At 35.2% G+C, this 20,562-nt stretch overlaps 1 protein-coding gene across 4 annotated transcripts in view; it reads right to left on the bottom strand.

The window, feature by feature from the left end:
• Positions 1-3,845: 3,845 nt before the first annotated feature.
• The window catches only part of COL24A1 (collagen type XXIV alpha 1 chain), a 387,744-nt gene continuing 371,027 nt past the window's right edge, over positions 3,846-20,562 (bottom strand). For all 4 annotated transcript variants that reach the window (XM_025417772.3, XM_025417773.3, XM_025417774.3 and 1 more), the window contains 5 exons: positions 16,697-16,762; positions 15,890-16,058; positions 11,107-11,216; positions 8,252-8,467; positions 3,846-5,310 (listed from right to left, as the gene is read on the bottom strand). In XM_025417772.3, the coding sequence (XP_025273557.3) occupies positions 5,164-5,310; positions 8,252-8,467; positions 11,107-11,216; positions 15,890-16,058; positions 16,697-16,762 (708 nt within the window). In that variant the 3' untranslated portion in view covers positions 3,846-5,163. The remainder of the gene's footprint in view (positions 5,311-8,251; positions 8,468-11,106; positions 11,217-15,889; positions 16,059-16,696; positions 16,763-20,562) is intronic.

The following is a 20,562-nucleotide window of genomic DNA, read 5'->3' as shown; positions in this document are numbered from 1 at the left end:
ACAATAACAAGTTACAACACAAAATTGGTATAGTCCAAGCATTTACACCACCAAAACTGACTAACATGACAAGTAGGGATTGTTTCTCTTTTCACCCTGGAGGGCTAGTTATTAAACACTTACCAGGGCACCTCTGTATAAAGCTATGGTAAATTTGAAGGCAACCAATTACAAGTATAAAGCAAAAACGTGAGACGTAAAAGGAGAAACAGGCATATTCATAATCACACTTGGAGATTTTTAACCCATCTACCCATAACTAGAAGAAGCAGACAAAACAAAATTTTTTTATATTACAAAAAAGATTGGTGATATTTACTTATAATGACCACTGTAATTCCTATATTAATATACAAAAATGGGGAGAAAAGGGAGGCATATTATGTAACTACTGTTACACTTGTACTTTATTTCTAGAAAGCCTTTATATTTAATCTATATTATAAAAATGTAAAATCTATTGTTATAAAACAAATTATGGAAATGGCATGGCTAAGAAATAAATGAATAATTTTATGATTCACCACCACCGCCTTGGTGACAGCTAGCATGCAGCTTATCTATTAAATCTTCAGTGATGTTGTTGCTCCAACAAGAGCAGCAGCTAGTGCCTACAAAGTGATTAATGGCTTTGTGCCAGGAAGTTTTATACTTTCCCATGGTAATTTACTGAATCCACTCAACCGCCAAAGTGAGATAGTTAATTTTATGTGTCAATTTTATCAGCTATAGGTGCCATGTTAAAAATTATTTCTGGGTGTTTTTGTGAGAGTGTTTCTGGATGAGATTAGCCTTTGAACCAGTGGACTCAATAAAGTAAATTGTCTCTCTCTCACAATATGAATGGGCATTAGCCAATCCACCGAGAGCCTGAATGGAACAAAAGGCAGACTAAGGAAGAATGTGCCCCTTTTTGCTTTGTCTGCCTGCTTGAGTTGGGACCTCTCATCTCCAATGGCCCCCAGACCGGATTTTAAACCATTGGCTCGCCTGGTTTTCAGACCTTTAGACTTAACAGAATTATATTACTGGCCTTCTCAGTGTCCAGTTTATAAGGTGGCGGATTGTGGAAATTCTCAGCTTCCATAATTGTGTAATCCAATTCATCCTAATAAGTTTCCATATAAAAAACATAAAATATTTTCATATATTATGCATACATAACAATATTATATGTATATTATAGATAAAATCTGTATTTCTACTTATATCTATCTATATCTCCTATTGTTTCTGTAAGAACCCTAACTCATATAGATTTTTACTTTTATTATCCTCATTTTGCAGTGAAGAAACTGAGGCAATGAAGAATAAATGATATGCCCAAAGTCACACAGCTAATCCCGAGTACTCTTAACCATTACACATAATATATTGCCTATTATGAATGGATAAAGAAGATGTGATATATGTATACAATACAATAAAAAATTTTAAAAATTAATTAATTAAAAGAAATATATATAAAATAGAAATACCTTTGTTTTTTGTTTTTGAAGTATTAAATTTAAAGCACATTTTATTTTTTTATTGGAGTTCAGTTTGCCAACCTATAGCATAACACCCAGTGCTCATCCCGCCAAGTGTCCCCCTCAGTGCCCAACACCCAGTCACCCCAACCGCCCGCCCACCTCCCCTTCCACTACCCCTTGTTCATTTCCCAGAGTTAGATGTCTCTCATGTTTTGTCACCCTCACTGATATTTTCACTCATTTTCTCTCCTTTCCCTTTATTCCCTTTCACTATTTTTTATATTCCCCAAATGAATGAGACCATATAATGTTTGTCCTTTTCTGATTGACTTATTTCACTCAGCATGACACCCTCCAGGTCCATCCATGTCGAAGCAAATGGTGGGTATTTGTCGTTTCTAATGGCTGAGTAATATTCCATTGTATACATAGACCACATCTTCTTTATCCAGTCATTTTTTGATGGGCACTGAGGCTCCTTATATATATTTCTTAAATGCTACCTAGGGAAACCACTTATGTCTCTGAAATAATTTTTTTGGGGGGGGGAACAAAAGGTATAGCACATAGACAGAAACTCTAGTTTCTTTCATTTAGAATCAACCTCTGCTCCTTTTAAGAAACAATTCTATGGTCTTCAAGTGGGAAAGCAGACATTTTTGCTATCGCCCCATTAAAAAAAATTGTAATAAAAGATACAACATAACATTGGCCATTTAAATCACCTTAAGTGCTAATTCAATTGCATGGAGTACATTCACATGTTGTGCAACCCTTATTAACATCCATCTTCAGAACTTTATCATCATCCCAAATAGAAACTTCTACTCATTAAAAAATAATTCCCAAACCCTACCTCGCCTCTGTTGTATTTCTTGTCTTTGAATTTGTCTATTCTTGGTACTTCAGGTATGTGGTACTTCATAATTTGCCCTTTTTTTCTGGCTTATTTCACACAGCATGTTTTCAAGGTAATCAGTGTTGTAGCATATAACAGAATTTCATTACTTTTTAAGACCAAATAATATTCCATCATATGTACATACCACATTTTGATCATCAGTTCATCTATGGATGCACATTTGGGTTGTTTCCATCATTTGGCTATTCTGAATGGTACCTCTGTGAACACTTGTGTACAGATATCTATTTGAGTCCTTTCTTTCAATTATTTTGCATATATATGCAACTTAGAATTACTAGGTTATATGGCAATTCTGTTTAACTTTTGAGAAATTGCCAAACTATTTTCCACTATGGCTACACCATTTTACATTCCCACCATGAATGTAGAAAGGTTCCACTTCTTCAGCATCCTTACCAATGCTTGTTATTTTCCTCTTTTTTTTTTTTTTGATTTTGGATAATAGTCATCGTGGTGAGTGTGAAGTGATATCTACCTATGACTTTGATTTGCATTTTCCTAATAACTAGAGATGTTGAGCATCTTTTCATTTGTTGGCCATTTGTACATCTTCTTTGGAGAAGTGTCTGTTAGATCCTTTGTCCATTTTTAAATTGGATTGCTTTTTCATGTTGAGTTGTAGTTTTTTTTTTAAGATTTTATTTACTTATTCATGAGAGACACAGAGAGAGAGAGAGAGAGAGGCAGAGACACAGGCAGAGGGAGAAGCAGGCTCCATGCAAGGAACCTGACTCAGGACTTGATCCCAGATCTCTAGGATCAGGCCCTGGGCTGAAGGCGGCGCTAAACTGCTGAGCCACCCAGCCTGCCCGTTGTAGGAGTTTTTAAAAATACATTCTGGGATATTAATTCCTTATCAGACATATGATTTGCAAATATTTTCTCCCAATCTGTGCGATGTCTTTTCACTCTCCTGATAGTGTCCTTTGATGTACAGAAGTTCTTAATTTTGATGTAGTATAATTTATCTTTTTCTTTTTTTGAACATGGTTTTAGTGCCATCTCCAAGAAACCACTGCTAAATCCAGTGTTGTGAAGACATTTCCCTATGTTTTCTTCTAAGAGTTTTAAAGTTTTGGCTGTTCCATTTAGGACTTGAGTTAAGTTTTGTATATGATACCAGATAAGTGTCCAACTTCATTCTTTTGCATGTGGATATCCAGTTTTCCCAGCACTATTTGTTGAAAAAAAAACTGTCCTTTTCCCATTGAATGATCTTGATACCTTTGTTGAAAATCAGTTGACTATATATGATATATGAGAAGGTTTATTCTGTGCCATGACCTCATTTTGTACAAGTGGGAAATAGACTCTATAATTCTCTTATAGTTATGTAATGGATACTTTGTAATAATGCAAATGTAAGAGTACAGAAGAACTACTCAGAGGACTATCATAGGTAATAAAAGGATATGATAACAAAAGAAGAAAAACAAATACCACCAAAAAAGATTTAAAGCATAGTTTTATTACAGATAGGTAAGTGTGGTTTGCTGTGGCTAAAGATATGTTTATAATGAATGTACAAGCTTTTCTATATACCAAAAGGTATAATATTTTTCTTTTAATACTGAACTAACATTTCTCTGACAAGGAAAGTCTGAATGGGCTGAGCCTATTTTAAATGGCTAAAGACTTTTTTTTCCCACATGTTGCTTTTAATACTGGTAAATTGAATTCTTTTAGGTGTCAACACAGTAAGTTTAAGCATAGTGAAATCAATGAATACTACAAAACATGTAATTCTTACGAAGCAGAAATAATGGTTTTTATAATTTAAAACAGCAGCAATTTCAAAAGATTTGCTGAATTAAAACTTTACAAAATATATATATACATAGTATCATTCCAGATGATCATGGATTTTTAAAAATAGAATATCACAATCCCAAACTCTAACCCAAACCTACTACTAGATGTAGCTGGCCTGTAATATTTTTTACAACAATTTAAAAAATAAAAACAAAAGAAACCTTCCAATTCTCTTGTGCATAAGCACAGGTTACAGTGTGCTGGCTTTGATTCCATATCCACAAAGAGAATTTTAAAACAGAACAAGGACTTCACATAAATAATGTTTTACTTGTTATTAAGTATGTAACCAAACAAATGAAAATAAGTACTAACAACCAAAACATATCTTGATGTAACCAGTACATACACTCTTAAAGAATGACAAAGACGAAAAAAAAAAAGAAATAAAATAGTCTATGAAAGCCACAAGCACCTTGTTTTAGAAAGAGCACCGAGCAACACAAAAAGGCAACACGTAAGAGGTAGTGTACCACCGGCTAAGATGTATATGCCCATTGGGGACCTGAATACAGCTTAGTATTTGGGAAAATAAGACATATTAGACTGTGGCTTGTAATTTTTAGACAGAAGCATTGCACATTTGGAAGCATTAGCCAGTATTGCTCCATAGTGCTCTGCATCTCCAGCTGTCTAATGGGTACTTTGCTCTCAGTCAAAAAATACAGGCTACCCTGAAGAATTCCATGTTTATAAATTTTCAGTTCTAGGGAATTCTCTAAGAAAGCTCAGGTCAATATAATTTTTAAAAGAATTAAATACTTTATCAATTATAGTCCTTTAAAAATGCCTTTTCTCCTTCTTAGGAGGAAATCTTTTCTTCCTGAGATACTTTAAGATTTAGCCAATGCTTTATTCCATGCATTTCACAATGATAGTATCTTTCTGTCTATATTTTTCCCTCTGCAGCAATTACCTGGCCAACAGCACAAATTCTGATCTAATTCAGGAACCTCATAGAAAGCATACAGCACTGCTTTCAATGTAGTATTTCCTTTCAGTTTTGAGATGAGGAAGTTTTTGTACTTCAATTACTGGAAGCTGATTAGGGTCCTGGGTGTGAAAAAGGAATTTTGCCTTATGCCAGCTGCCATCTTGAATCTGTAAAACAAGAACAAGATGCTTTGATATGTAACTGTGTCATTAGGAGTCATTCCCAGCAGACAATGCCCTTCACTGTCAGACAACGTAGATTTAGTTTAAGGATTAGAGATAATGAATAGAAGGTCCCTAAAGCAAAGTAAATGCTGGCAGAGAGTAAGTGCTCATTTGTAACAATCATTGTGACTAGTTGAAAACACGAGTTCATTCTTTTCTCTACATGGCAGTGTATGTTCTGATTTTTCAGTCTCAGAGGCTAAGACTAGGCTTCTGCTTCTGTTGTCTGTGGATCATTGGACCAGATGCAAATTAAAAGGCTGTACTATTCCTAATATGAGTTACCCCCATCTGTTCTGTGTTCCTTTATTTGGGGCTAATTCTTCAGGATGGGCATTCTTCTTGGATGAAAGGCAATGAACTATTGCAACCTCTCTGTACATGAGGCAGGAAATAACCAGAATTGCTTCAGTCAGAAGTAAATTATAATTATATTGAATCACCTTTTAGGTTTCTTTTTTTTCCAGTCTGTGGTTACTGTTTCTATAGTTTCTTTCCTCTCTTCTTTCTAGGACTTTGTTTTTCTTATTATTGTATGCTCTTTTGTTTCTGACAAATTCTACTATGGAACAAAAACATATCATAAAATACCTTATGCTTATGATTCAACAAGACGAAATCGAGAAACACAGTTGACTAGTTTTGTGAAGCTTTTTATTAAGGATTTTATTCACTTACTTACAGAATTATCATAATATGAATTTTAAAATTTGAAGGATCTTAACTGTTAGAGATTACTTAAGCTATAAATTCCATTTACTAGTCATCAGCTTGGTGTGATAACTAGAACTAGAGCTCTGTGTATAAGACACCATTAGATTAACTCGTTAAATCTTTCAAGTAATATTTATTGAACACTAAGTTCAATTGGCACAGTTGAATAAGACCTAACCCTCTATTTTCTTACAGTATTTGGGAAATATGAAGGATGAATAAATTAGTTCTGACTTCTGAATACTAGCAGCTTACAAATTTAGTTGGAGAGGAGAAGCACAAACAGACATAACAACACAAGATAACATATGGTAAGTGCAGCATAAATTACGTAGACAGTGAGTGTTAAATTCCTCATTTCCAACTGAAGTACTCCGGGGAAGTTTTATGAGTTCAGAATTCAGAATTTAAGATGGGCCTTCAAGTATGCCTAAAATTTCCACTTGGTTAGAGAGGTAGAGAAGGCATTTCAGAGGAAGGTAATGACACGAGTAAAAACAAACATACAAATAGAAAACAGTTGGCAAAGTAGAAAATGGTTGCAAAGGTAAGCTTAGCATGGGGTGAAGTGCACAGATTTTGAAAGAAATCCAGGAATCCAGGATTTTCTTTTTATATAAAATGTGAAATATACAAACTTACTTCACACAGTTGTGAGGATTAAATGAGATTTTAATTAAAATACCTAACAGTATAGTGTAGCATGGGCTGTGGAGTTATACACACCTGGGGTCTATTTCTTGATCTGCACTAATTAGCTGCATGACCTTGAGCAAGTTATTTAACCTCTCTGTGCCTTCACTTTCCTACCTACAAAATTAGACTTCTTTACAAAGCTGTTATAATTAGATAAAACAATGTATGTAGTACAGGGTAACTGCTCTATAGTAATGCTCCAATGATTAATAGTAGGAATTATTGTTGATGCTATTATTATTATTATTATTATTATTAATAGATCAGTTTGGCCATACTTTAGGGTTGACAGCCAATGAAAGCCCAACCTAGAAAGGTAGGTTGGAGCCCAACTGTTCTAGATGCTAAACAAAGAGCTGATAAGTTTAGATTGTATCTCAGAGATACTAGTGAGTCACTGAAAGCTTCTGGAAAAAATTGTAAAAGTTAAATGAGTTTGTTGATAATACTGATCTCTTTGCTTATAGAGAATGAGCCATATATTTCTAACTGTTTGCCTTTCATTTTTCAAATACTCAAGCACTATTTGTCTGGAAATAAAATGCTGTGAAAAGAGTCTCCAGTCCCCTGGAAATGGGAAGAGATCTTAAATTATGGGCTTCATGGTACACAAGAACAGGAAATCAAGCTTCTTAAAGTCATTAATAATATGTATGTAAAGTAGATGCTCTTCTCTATAACAGGGTTGGGAAACCCTTCTGTAAAGGGCTAGATCATAAATGTTTTAGATTTTGTGAGCCATATAGTCTATCGCATTTATTCAACTCTGCCATCATAGTGTGATAACAGCTATAGATAATAAATTAACAATGAGTGTGGCTATGTTCCAATAACGTTTATTTATGAAAACAAGTGGTGGGCTAGATTTGGTCTATGGACTGTAGTTTGTGACACCTACTTTATACCACAATATTTTAAAATTATAGATTTTTATTACATTCATTATTTAGTTTAATAAGAAAAATGGGCTATGATTTCAATATTGATTGGCAGGGCAAGTCAATCTGCAATTATGCCCATGTTTGGTATCAGGTATAGGGACTGGCAAAATGCCCATGTTTGGTATGTATCAGGTATAGGACTTGCCTCTATAACCTGTCTTCATTAATGTAATGAGATATAAAATTACAGTGGTGAAAATATATGAAATAAATCTATTTATTTATATGCTCTTTCTATTCATGCAGGTGTAATATAAATGTTTCATATGAACAATTAAAATTAAACTTATGTGTTAATGCCTGTTTTGCATATAAAAATCCATGGATGCCCAATGGGTGTGACAAAAGTTGACAAGATATTATATAAGCAAATGATTGATTCTGAAAAATGTAAGTTTATTACAAATTGGGCACATTAAAACCTGCTACCTTTCTGGATCTTCAGCAATTAAAGTCTTCTTCCCATTATTTTAATTTTATGGTCATCAATTTTATGTTAGTTATATTGAAGAATTCTAAAAGTGCCACCTTACCTTGCAGTCATCTGAAAGCACCTTAGGTTCAAGTAGAGTGTTTTCTTCAAAAATCTGGCCATTCCATCCTTTGAAGCCAACAGGCAATCCTGAGCCACTTGACTGAGCACTTGTCCACACTGGCGTGTTTAGACAGTGAATGGTGATGATATGGGTGGCTTCTGAGCTCAGTAAATGAAGGAAGTTCATCTGGACTTTTCCAACTCCAAACTCCAACTAATGTCATAGAAATAATATACAGATTATATAAGATGTGGCAGTTGAGAAACTTATAACTTGGGGAATCTGAGGAAAGTCCTTGAATGCAGCCTTGAGAAAGCCACTTTCCTTGGCATTAAAGTGCCAGTAAGTGGTATGCTGTTAAATGCTTAACCACCGGCTCTTGTAGGGGTGGGGAGGGGGTAATTCCTGATTTATAGCATTTTCCAATTTCCATGGTGTAAACACTCCCACCACAGCTTATTTCAGGCTATCATGGTAGTATCATTGAAAACAGGTTGGAAAGGGATATTAACAATAGGTAACAATAACAATGTTAACCATGAATCTCTATGAGCTGGCTTCAGCACACCATTAGGCTACTAGACATGACAAAAATAATGAAGGAATTTACATAATATTATCTAAAATGCATTATAATTTGTTGTTGATTAATGCTTTAAATTTTTTTGCACAAAAATCTGAAATTGTCTATACTTTTTCTTTGAATATCTTTTTTTGAGTTTCCAAGGTTACAAGTTGCAATAATAACTTGTTGAGTAACTTTAACTAGGAGAGACTTTAACGACAAGGATAGAATCTTAAATTCTTTGTGTTGCCAGCCCCTAATGCAGTTCCATTCATAGAGTGGTCATCAATAAATGTTTATTGAAATGAATGAATGCATGAACAAGTAGTAATAATAAAGTCAATAATATAAGGCAAAATTGGAGCAAAGAGGTCTGATTGCAGATTTCTCAGGCTTGGACAAGGAAGTAGATTTTTCTATAACTTTTGATGTTATTATTATTATTTTAGCATTATTCAAGCAGGGGTACTGTCATAAGGAAAATGAACAAAAATGGTTTCTACAAGGAGTTCATATTAACTTCCAAACATAAAATTAGAAAAATATCAGTTATAAGGTATCAAAGAAAGAAAAAAATATAAAATGACAACAACCAACAAAGTAAAAGGAAAAGAGAGGAAAGGCAAAGGAAGGTCAACGAGAATGAAAACATGGAAGGATCATCAAAGAACACTGGAGTTTAAGTAGTTCAGGTTCCTTTATTTTACAGCTGAGAATCCCAAACATGTAAACTACTTGAACTTTCTGAGCCTTGGTTTCTTTGCTGGTAAAGTGGAGTAGGACAGCTGCGTGGCAGGATTGTTATAAGAATTTAAGGTGCCACATGTCACTTCTACCACAGTGCCTGAGCAGAGTAGGCTCAGAGTATGATTTGCCAGGTTGGTAGAGGGAGAGAGACTAGAACCGATATCCCTGATGCCAAGCCTACTATTCTTCTCACTACCTGCCTAGTCTTTCTGAGGTAGAGTTTATGGAGGGGAGAGATGGGAGGCTTGACTCAGTCGAGGAAGGAATTGAAGTTCAGCAGTGTCACAGCTCCTATCTCCTTTGCACATGCCTCCCAGCCCCCATCTGTCTTTTATGATAATCCAGATAAAAATCCTGGGCCAAATCCAGGGGAATAAGAATGATCATGCAGATATTTTGGAAGTAGGACTATCATGCTGATCTTCATCAGAGGAACATGGATTCCCTAGGAATGAAAGAATCTTTCTTTCCTCTGCTTGAGAGTAATACTGGTGAATGTCTACTGAGATGAACTGGTGAGACACCCTTAATGAAGAGGGATAATTTAGGAAAGGGCATTGTAACAAAAAGCAGCTACAGAGACTAATAAACTGCAAATTTGAGTTGCTGCCTCTTTACGATGGACCAAACACACCATGGACAGCTGCATCAATTCTTTGTCAATGAGAAATAAGTTCTTGGTAATAATACCAAACTGGTTTAACCAGAAAAAGAAAGAAGTGCAGTTTTTATTTCTTCAATATATATTATAGATAGAACTAAGATACAGGTTTTATGAATGCTTGTCAGGGTCAATACCAGGGTCATACCAAACTAATTTTCATTCATTTTATTATACTGGAAATGTATGTTTAAGGGAGATTCTTTGTGCCAAATCATCAAAAAGAGCAAGCTTTGTGGCAAAATTCCTCTTTTAATGATGTCATTTTCAGAAAACCTTTAGGCAACTGATTACTAATTGCAAACATTGCAGCTGTTTGGGGATTTTCTAATGTGTATACATAAAGACATATATTCCACTTTTTTTTTTTTAATATTGAGAGAGAGATCTGCATGAGCAGGGGAGGCACAGAGGAAGAGGGAGAGAGAATCCCAAGCCGACTTCCTGCGGAGGCAGAGTCCCATGTGGGCCTTGATCTCACAACCTGGAGATCATAACTTGAGTCCAAACCAAAAGTCAGATGCTCAACTGACTAAGTCACCAAGGTGCACAACCCACCCCCTACAACATTTTTAAAAGAAATTAAAAAGCCTAATCAGTAGAGAAAGCCATAATAATGCCAATCATAAAACACATAATCAAAATGTCAAGATTCACTAGAATTATTTTTTAAAAACATTATAAATGATCAAGCTTTAAACATATATTTATATTTTTATAGTCTTACCTGTAAAAAAAACTTAGATGATTATATATGGTAGAGAATGATAGCTTGCTTCCATTCATAAAAATCATAATTATGTGAAGTGATAGAATTTTAAAAATCATGTTCACTGATACTGGGCAAGTACCAGCATACAGTCTACCATTAATACATACCTTTGCTACAGAAACAGGAGATAAACATGTCTGACCACCAGCACTGAAATTACAGAAAACCTCAATGGCATCTGAAGGGCATCCAAGATTTGGATCAATCCAGTATTTTCCTATTAATTTATTGTAAAACATAAAAATATTTAAATTCTATAGTGAAACATATTGGAACCATCATTATAAATGATCAAGCTTTAATATATTTTTATAGTCTTACCTGTAAAAAAAACTTAGATGATTATAAAGATACTTACATTTAGTCAGTGAATGAAAGCAGTAAGCACCATGCAAAATTGATACCAAAAATACTGTATTTTTCACATACTTGTCAATTTAAGGGCATTTTATAATTTCAACAAAAAAAATGATACAATGGCTGAATTTACAGCTTCTTTCCACAGATGAGCTCATCAGCTTAAAGCAAACTGTCTAAAATTAACATAGTTAATTTAGTTCACAAAGTTGCAATTGCTGTGGTGTACCTGCACACATCTGTTCTATGTCATTACAGTTTAAAAATGAATATATATGTATATTAAACAGAAAAAAGTTCAACCTCTCTGACGTAAAATATTACCTTTATGATAATTAGAATAAAAATAATAAGACAGCCTTTGCTTTCAGAAAGAAAATGTACAATTAAATGGTTACCATTTTTGCTCTTTCTTCATCAGATTTGTGAGAAAAAATGAAGTCCCTACAGCCAATGTAAGCCTGTCAACTATTGCTTTCACTGAATGTCCAGGAGAATCAAATGGGGTCTTAAATTCAGCCTACAGGAAATACTCAGGCTGAAAAGGTATTGATCTAATATCTAAATTCCAGAATAACAGGCTCAGAATAGTGAAGTAGCACCTAATTCTAAAAGAAAGAATTTTTGAATGAGATAGACCTGCTTTTTTTTGCTTTAAAAAGGTAAGATAACCATACAGTATTTCTCAAATGTCATTTCTACGGTAGGTAGAAATACTTGTTCCATCCTTACCCTATTGCAAAGATTCCTCTACCTCATCCTGGGCTTCCATTATTTTAGCCTTCTAAAATATCCTCAACTCTTCTTTCCTCAACTATTCCACTAATCCTTCAAAATGAATACTTGCTGAACTGGTGGCTCCAGGAGTAGGGACTGTCTTTTATTGCAGTGTTTTCACATTTTAGTGGCATTTAGAACCATCTGTTAAAACACCGATAGCTGGGTCCCATCCCCAGAGTTTCTGATTCATTAAGTCAGGGCCTGATAATCTGCATTTCAGCAGAATCTAATTCTGGTCCAGGGACATTTGAAGAACCACTGATCTATTGCGATATGAAAGAAAGGGGTGAAAGAAATCCTATCCTTTTTTTTTTTCCTTCCCTCAGAATTTTGGGCATTTTGTAATGTTTATAGATATTAGTGCTGGATTTTTTTTTTTTTTTTTAACCGGGATCTAATGTAGGCTTCCAGTTCTTATCTAATGGGGTAAACACATTATCTTCACTACCATCTCTTCTCTTCTAAGAAACAGTTTTCTTTTACTATGTGAGCTAATAAATTTCTTATAAAATGTTTTCCATCAAGCAAACTGTCATTGTTATATAGGGTAGAATGCTTTGAAGTCAGGCATTATGTTGTACAACAGTGAACTGGCAGGTACTTTGTGATTTTTTTCAGGCTATGTTGAGCTATTAATAAGATGCTATACCATAATATATCTTTGGTAGGCCTAAATGTTCAACCCCAAACTGGCTCTCCCCTAAGGACACCACTTCCCTTGCAGCCCCTTCACAGCCCCTATTAGCACTGTGCCTGGGGTAGGGAAGGTGTCTTTCTCGCTCTTCATTGACACCTCCGTTCTTTTTATTGTTTCCCTAAAACAACTCCATGGTAAAATTACTGTCATTACATTGTATCATCCATTATCCCTTCCTGTTGCAATCATGCTTTTTCTTTGAAGATTTTAGCTTTGGATGGCTATCGCTTTCAGAAAATCTATGACCTAATTCTTGGTGATTTTATTTTATTTTATTTTATTTTATTTATTTATTTTTTTCTTGGTGATTTTAAATTCACATGGAGAGCACTTCCAATACTCTGGCCTCTCAGTTCCTTGAACTCTTCTGCCTATATTCTCATACCCTTCCCTGCTCCCCCTACTACCCCAGTCATTTCCCAGGCCATTATCCTACCTAGCCTTTGCTGTTACCACAACTAGAATTCTTTTTTTTTTTTTTTTAAGATTTTATTTATTTAATCATCACACACACACACACACACACACACACAGAGGCAGAGACACAGGCAGAGGGAGAAGTGGGACTTGATCCCAGGTCTCCAGGATCACACCCTGGGCCGAAGGCAGCACTAAACCACCGGGCCACCGGGGGTTGCCCTACAACTAGAATTCTGCTATAATTTCCCCTCTTCTTTTTTAAAACTCATTCACTCTAGCGTCCTGACTCCAATAATCCCTCCATTCCCCAGGACCTGATATCCATTGATACTACTGTTTTTCCCCTATCTCATAATCATGTGTTCATTTCCCTTCCTACCCATGTAAAACCCATAGTCCTTTACTATAATTACTCCCTTGAAGACTTCCTCAACATCCCTGCCCCTGCCTCACTTCAATGTACTTGTCCTATAAAGTCTCAACCTTATAGCAGTCCAGTTTTGTGCCTAATCTGTGCCTGACCTTGCACAGCTAAATGTGTCTGAAGAAAAAGACAACCATGCTGACTAGACTCACTTTATATTCAAATGTTTGTAAGGCTGCCAGACAACATTGTGTTTCCCTAGTGAGTTCCCTCTGTCATTCTCCTAGTTAACTATTTGAAACCATTTCTTCTTCCCTCAACCTTATTATATGTATCCCTTCACACTTTATTCTTTTTTTTTAAAGATCTTATTTATTTATTTGATACAGAGAGAGAAAAGCAGACTCCCCATTTAGCAAAAAGCCTGATGTGGGGCTTGATCCCAGGAGCCTGAGATCATGATCTGAGCAGAAGGCAGATGCTTAACAGACTGAGCTGCCCAGGTGACCCTCCTTCATCTTTATTCTTGACTGATAACTTTTCAATTTCACTGAGACAACTGAAGCAATCTGAAATTAACTTATATAACCTCCCACTACTACATCTATTTACCTATCTGTACCTGCACACATATTTTCTGCCTTCCTTCTTTTTATAGTGGATAAACTGTGTTTCCTTATAAAACCCATATAAGGCTTACCTTATCTGTTATACCTTCAGTTTTGAGTTCTTCCCCTCTTATTTTTTCTTTTGAGTCTAATTCTGTTTGCCGTTTTTGCCAATTCTTATTCTTAGTGCTTTGTTTACCAGTATGCCTCATTATCACTGATTGTGTGCTGGGCACTATATTTGAGAAATGATTTGTGGAAATAATTTGAGCCCTAAGATGATGGCATATTTTATAGAGGACTTTTGTTTCTGTCAGATACAGGGTGGGTTACAAGTAGTCTGGAACAATCTTAGTCCAAGTTCAAAACATAAGATTCTGGGATCCCTGGGTGGCGCAGCGGTTTGGCGCCTGCCTTTGGCCCAGGGCGTGATCCTGGAGTCCTGGGATCGAATCCCACATCGGGCTCTCGGTGCATGGAGCCTGCTTCTCCCTCTGCCTGTGTCTCTGCCTCTCTCTCTCTCTCTCTGTGACTATCATAAATAAATAAAAATTTTTTTAAAAAATTTGAAAACAGATTAGACTTTAAAAAAAAAAAAACAAAAAAAACCATAAGATTCTGAGGGGTCTTCATGATGTGAAGCTAGGCTACAATCTGTATGAATGTCTCTTTTCTTCCAGTGTATGTTTACTCTTAGAGTGGAGCCCTTTGAAAGCATTCTAAATCCCCACGTTTGGTGGGTCACAGATTCCAAGTTTTGATCCCAGGTCCCATGAAGCCACCAAAACCAGGATGTAGTTTGTGAACACACCCAGGGTAAAAGCAGTTCTAAGTGTGTTCATCTGTCTGCCATCTTCTTTGAAATATTGACTTGAAATGTCCTCAGTATTTTGTTAGCTATTTGATGCTTTTAACACTGTGTAGGGAATAGAGTTTTCAGCAAAAAATGATAACTACTAGTATTGATTGTACAGCTGACCACAGACCCAATAGAAATGAAAATGAAATGTGTATTGTAGCAGACAGGGTTCCCCTATTTTTCATTAGATAATTATAAATCTTCTACTTGCTTTAAAACTTTTCCTTGATGCTTCTACTCTAAATTGATTTTTGCACCTCTGGTTAGTGGATTTTGGGCTATCAGTGTAGGGATGAAAAAAATTCCAAGAATACCAAATCATTTGCCTACTCATTGACTCTGCAATGATGCACTTAATTTCCATATTGTTTAAAAACCATAATTTAAGGACAAGTGGTGGTAGGCACTCTACCATATTTTTTTCATGTTGCCACCTTTGGTGGACCTGATAGATAGTTAACTCCTGTTAACCCAAAATCAGTCCTTCCTATTCTCATTTTTAACATGCATGTGATAAGTTCCAAGCACAAAGTGTAAGCAAGTGATATCGTTAGGGTGAAGTAGGAAAAGCTGAGAATCAGTAAGGCTGTATAGAGGACATTTGTCATATGCACCCCCAGAAAAGGATACTCTGACTTCAGAATCATGTCTCCCTCTAAGAGTATTTGGTTTTTGATAACATTCAAATGCCTTCTACACTGGTTCTATCAAAATGATTAAGATTTGAAATGAATACATTCTAAATCTCAAACACACTGAAATGACGAAATTAGACATCAGAGTTTGAGAAAAACCAAGAACTTACCATCTGATACCTTGTGTTCACAGTTAAGCAAATCTTTGCAGATTCGTGCTGGGTTATCTCGTGTGCCAAGAGGATTCTTGATGCTGCGCAGTAAATTGCTAAGGTAGTTCAGGGTCTTGAATATCTCTGCACTGTAGTCCATTAAAGTCACTTCGGTATTCTGGTAGCTCTGTCAAGTCATCAGAGGAATCGTATTAGCAGAAAAGCATGGAGTAGGTAACCGTCACAGTAGGTAACCGTCATGATCAACATGGACCAAGACAGAAGAAAAATGTATTCTTGTTGTGTGCAATGAGTTGGAGTAGGGTGTAAAGAACAGTTTATATTTAAATATAGGCCTATGTGCTTTATTAATCTTGATTCTAAATAAGAGATTAAATTCACTCTAAAGGCCTGGTTTTCAAGCCAACATAAAACTTAACAATTATTGTGCCAATTGTAGTATAATGTTTTAAAGAAATTATATATTGAATAGAGTTTAAATAAGAAAAATAATTAACAATGATAGATCCCATTTTAAGAAATGGCTAATTTCATTTAACTATTTTCTTCTACAGTATCTAATTCCTTCTTAAAAAATTCCTTAAATGTCTTACATTTCAGTTTTAAGTGTTTTTGCTTAAAAACATCCCATGCATATATTTCTGTTTATTAAAAATGCTTACTTTGTCCTTAAAAATAGTTTCATTATGTTCAATATGTTTTAAATCCAATCTTTGAGATAAAGGCACATTTTGGACTCTGAAAAAATGTTCTGTATAATTTGTATATTGAGAGTGCCAATGTAAATAAAGCCAGATATATTACCTCCATCTGTAGGGCAGTATGTGATTCAATCAGGGCTTGAATAGCAGCATTGATATCCATTTGTTTCTGTGTAAAACAAAACTATTTGAGATTAGCAGTAACATCAACACTGAGTGCTTGAAAGTGGAGGCTGTAAATTCTGAAAGCTGTGTTATTAAAGTATCCTAGACTTGTTATCAGAAAGGGGTTTGTAACTTTTATGGTTAGACAGATCTTACCAATTTTGCCTGGATATCTGAAAGGACAATATGCTGCCTTCATCCAAATCTCAAAAGTCTCCTAATTAGAACAGGACCAAAGTCTAGAGCCTTCAAATGAAAAACTATTTGTCACTGCTACATAAAAACACACACAAAAGTTACTCAGATGGAAGAAGAATGAAATATGACCCCCTCAGTTAATAAATTGTAAAGTGAAGAATAAATAACTGTAGTAATTTATAACAGTTACATTCTTGGAAGGAAAATATAATAAAATACTACTGTCCTGAGGTAGTCACCACATTCGTTTAATCTGATACTTTTGCGGTCTTAAAAACAATTTCTGAAGTTGGAAAATGCACCATTAGTCCCAAAAGAAATAATACAGCATGAATCCAATCTCCTCCTGTATTTAATAAAAGATATTTTTAGAGAAAGGCTCAGGATAACCATTAGTAAAAGTCTTTTTTGTATTTTATTTTTTAAAAAGCTTGGAAACTAAGAAGCATGAGTTGGGAGAAAGTTCTGTGAAATGGCATCTGTATAAACAAATCAAGCAATCTAACTTCTTTCAGAATGATTGTGCTGCTAAGATATCTTTTTACTTGGAGGGCCATACAATGAAAACTGTTTTCAACAGATCTCTCATAACTCATGGCTAGTAATTTGAAAAACTATTTAAAATGATGGGACAATCAATAAAATGCACTCTTCCTTGCCTCAACATGTGTTTTTCATATTGGAAAATAATTGAATCATTCTGTACATACATACTGCCAAACACTGTGATACATATTGAGGACAAAACAGTAAGCTAAAACGAAAACCACCCTTGTGAAACTGAAGTTTAAGGGAGAGAAAGGTACCGATCAAATCTTACATCTACATAATTGCAAGTTGTGATATGTACTATGAGAGAAAAAAATGTGCTTTGACCCATGAAAGAGATTGGGAGGTTTTAGTGAAATCTGGAGGATAAGAGCTTTGGAAGAATAGATCAAGGAAGGTTTCCCTGAGATAGTGACATCTGATCTGAGATCTGAAGAATAAGAATTGTGAGGAGAGGGGCTAGGAGAGCTTTCCAGGCAGAGTAATAGCCTTGCACATGAGCTATCACATAGAGAAATGTGGCCTAGTCACAAAGCAGAAAGGGTCAGTGTAAAAGTTTCTATGCAGATTAAATAATTCTGACCATCATGCCTGTGTGGATGAACAGATTTTGGGCATGAGTCACATAAAAATATTGGCACTAAACATAGGCAAGTGAATTAAGTACTAGATAGTAGCTACTTTTATATTTTCCAGTTGGTTTGTGATTATGGCTTTGAGCTTAGAAAACCTAGCATAAGCAGTTCTCAAACTCTTCAGTTCAGGACCTTTTTGCACTTTTAAATATTATTAAGGGCCTTAAAGAACTTATTTATGTGAGTTATGTCTTTTGGTATTTACCACAGTAGAAATTAAAACACAAATTTTAAAACTATTTGTGTTAATTGCTTTAAAATAACCCATCTATGTTAATACAAATATTTTAATGAAAAAGGATTGTGTTTTCCAAAACAAAAAAATGGGTGAAAAGAATGGCACTGTTTTACGCGTTTGTACATATCTTTAATGTCTGGATTGATAGAAGATAGCTTGACTGTCATATTTCCTTCAGTATTCAATTTATTTTGTGGAAATACATGAAGAAAATCTGACCTTATAGAGCTATACAGATATTTTATTTTATTGATTTAAGACTTAGTTTTTTTTTTTTTTTTTTTTTTTTTTGAGATGAGAGCATGTCCCTCAATTAGGGGAAAGGGCTGAGGAGGAGAGAGAAGGATAAGCAGACACCACCCTGAGCATGGAGCCTCAGATGGGCAGACTTCACCACTCCGAGAGGAAATAGGATTATTTTAGCAGCCTTTTCAGATAAGTATGGATATTCTTCTTTGATATTATACCAAAACTTGACAAATGATAGGTTTTTAAAAAATATTTTATTTATTTATTCATGAGAGACACATAGAAGGAGGCAGAGACACAGGCAGAGGGAAAATCAGGCTCCATTCAGGGAGCCCGATGCGGGACTCGATCCCAAGACCCCAGGATCACGACCTGAGCTGAAGGCAGACGCTCAACCACTGAGCCACCCAGGTTCCCAACAAATGATAGTTTCTTAATGGTTAGTTGAAATGTGAAATCTGAAATCGTCTATGAACTCTTTTGTGCTTTTTATTTTAAAATCTATTGGTCTATCTTAAACTGTGAAAGAATCTTTTATGTATCCATGATTTGTTAAATTATGCATTGCTTATTTAGAAAACACTGGTTCATGGAATTATGTAGATCTTCCAAATACTGACACATTTCATTATTATCACATATTTACATTTGTTAACATCATCACCAATCTCATCTGAAGAGTATAAGTACTGGGAAGCTATTAAACACACAGTGGTAAACAAAAGTTTTCCCCAATTTATCTTAAAAAAAAAAAGTTTTCCTCAATTTTTATTTTTGCTTGGAAGCTTGAGACTTATCATTGGCATCAACTTCTGTCAGTAGTTTTCTTGAAATGACAGGCTCACTTCAATCATGTTTAAGGAAATATCTGCCAAGTACTCACATTTGTATAACATTGTTAGTCTGTCAAGTAAATATGGTATTCTATGAAAAGAGCAACTAGTTCCATTTGTAACTGAAAGCAAATGCTATACTTCAGTGTGCAGCAGAAGTGTTCTATATGTTCTTCTATTTCAGCACACAGATTATTAAAGTGCTGTATACTCAAGATTGGAGATTTAGGAGACAGCGAAAACAGTGGAGTAATAACCTCCCAGAATTTTCTCTCCTATAAATGCAATGAGAAAACTGGAAAAAATGTCAGAGTGAAGTTTTTCAGGATTATAGAAATTAACAAAATGCTTGCAGCAATCCGGGGAGATTCAGGAAAAATAGCTGGATTTCAGTAAGGGCAGTGAGCTTCATAGAACTTTAATTTGCCCTATTCCCATGTTTTTCTTTCTTTCTATGTCTTTCTTTCTTCCCATGTCTGTCTGTCTGTCTCTTTTTCTCTCTCTCTCTCTTTCTTTCTTTTGTCCCCCATGTCTTCTTTTTCAGTTCTGCAGTAGCTAAAAAACAACAGCCTATAATTACAGTAAAAACAAGAAGCCTAAAAGCCACAGGCGGGAGCAGTATGGGGTTGGAGTTGCTTCAAAGAGTCATTTCCAGTAAATTATCATTAAATGACTTGTCTGGTGGTTCCCTGGAGGACACTACTTGCATAGTTGTCTTTCTTTTACTTGACTCACAGCTCATCCAGTGCAAAACACCTGTACCCTGGGAGCATTTTTCAAAAACATTTAGAGGGAATTGTTTAACTTTGTGGCTGTCTGAAGCACTAAAAAGCAGTTGGGGCAAACAATAAGCTAACAAAAAGCATACGAGAAAAAGGTAGGGAATGAGATATCCAGTGACTTATTTTGACATATTTCTGGAAATCTAGAAGTCCATGTACATAGGTAGAGTTGTGCACATGCTTAGAAAATATCCGAGAAGGCTCTAAGTTTTCTCCTCTAGCTTTTAGTCTCTGCAAAGTCAGGAAGTTAAAGTTAAGTTATAGTTTTCAGTTGTTGCCTGGTTGAGCAATGATGGGTGTTCCAATATACACAGAGACAT

This window comes from Canis lupus, chromosome 6, assembly GCF_003254725.2.
Source record: "Canis lupus dingo isolate Sandy chromosome 6, ASM325472v2, whole genome shotgun sequence".
NCBI classification, from domain to species: Eukaryota; Metazoa; Chordata; class Mammalia; order Carnivora; family Canidae; genus Canis; species Canis lupus.
The sequence above is the reverse complement of the archived record's forward strand: the minus strand, read 5'-3'. Positions and strand labels throughout refer to the sequence as shown.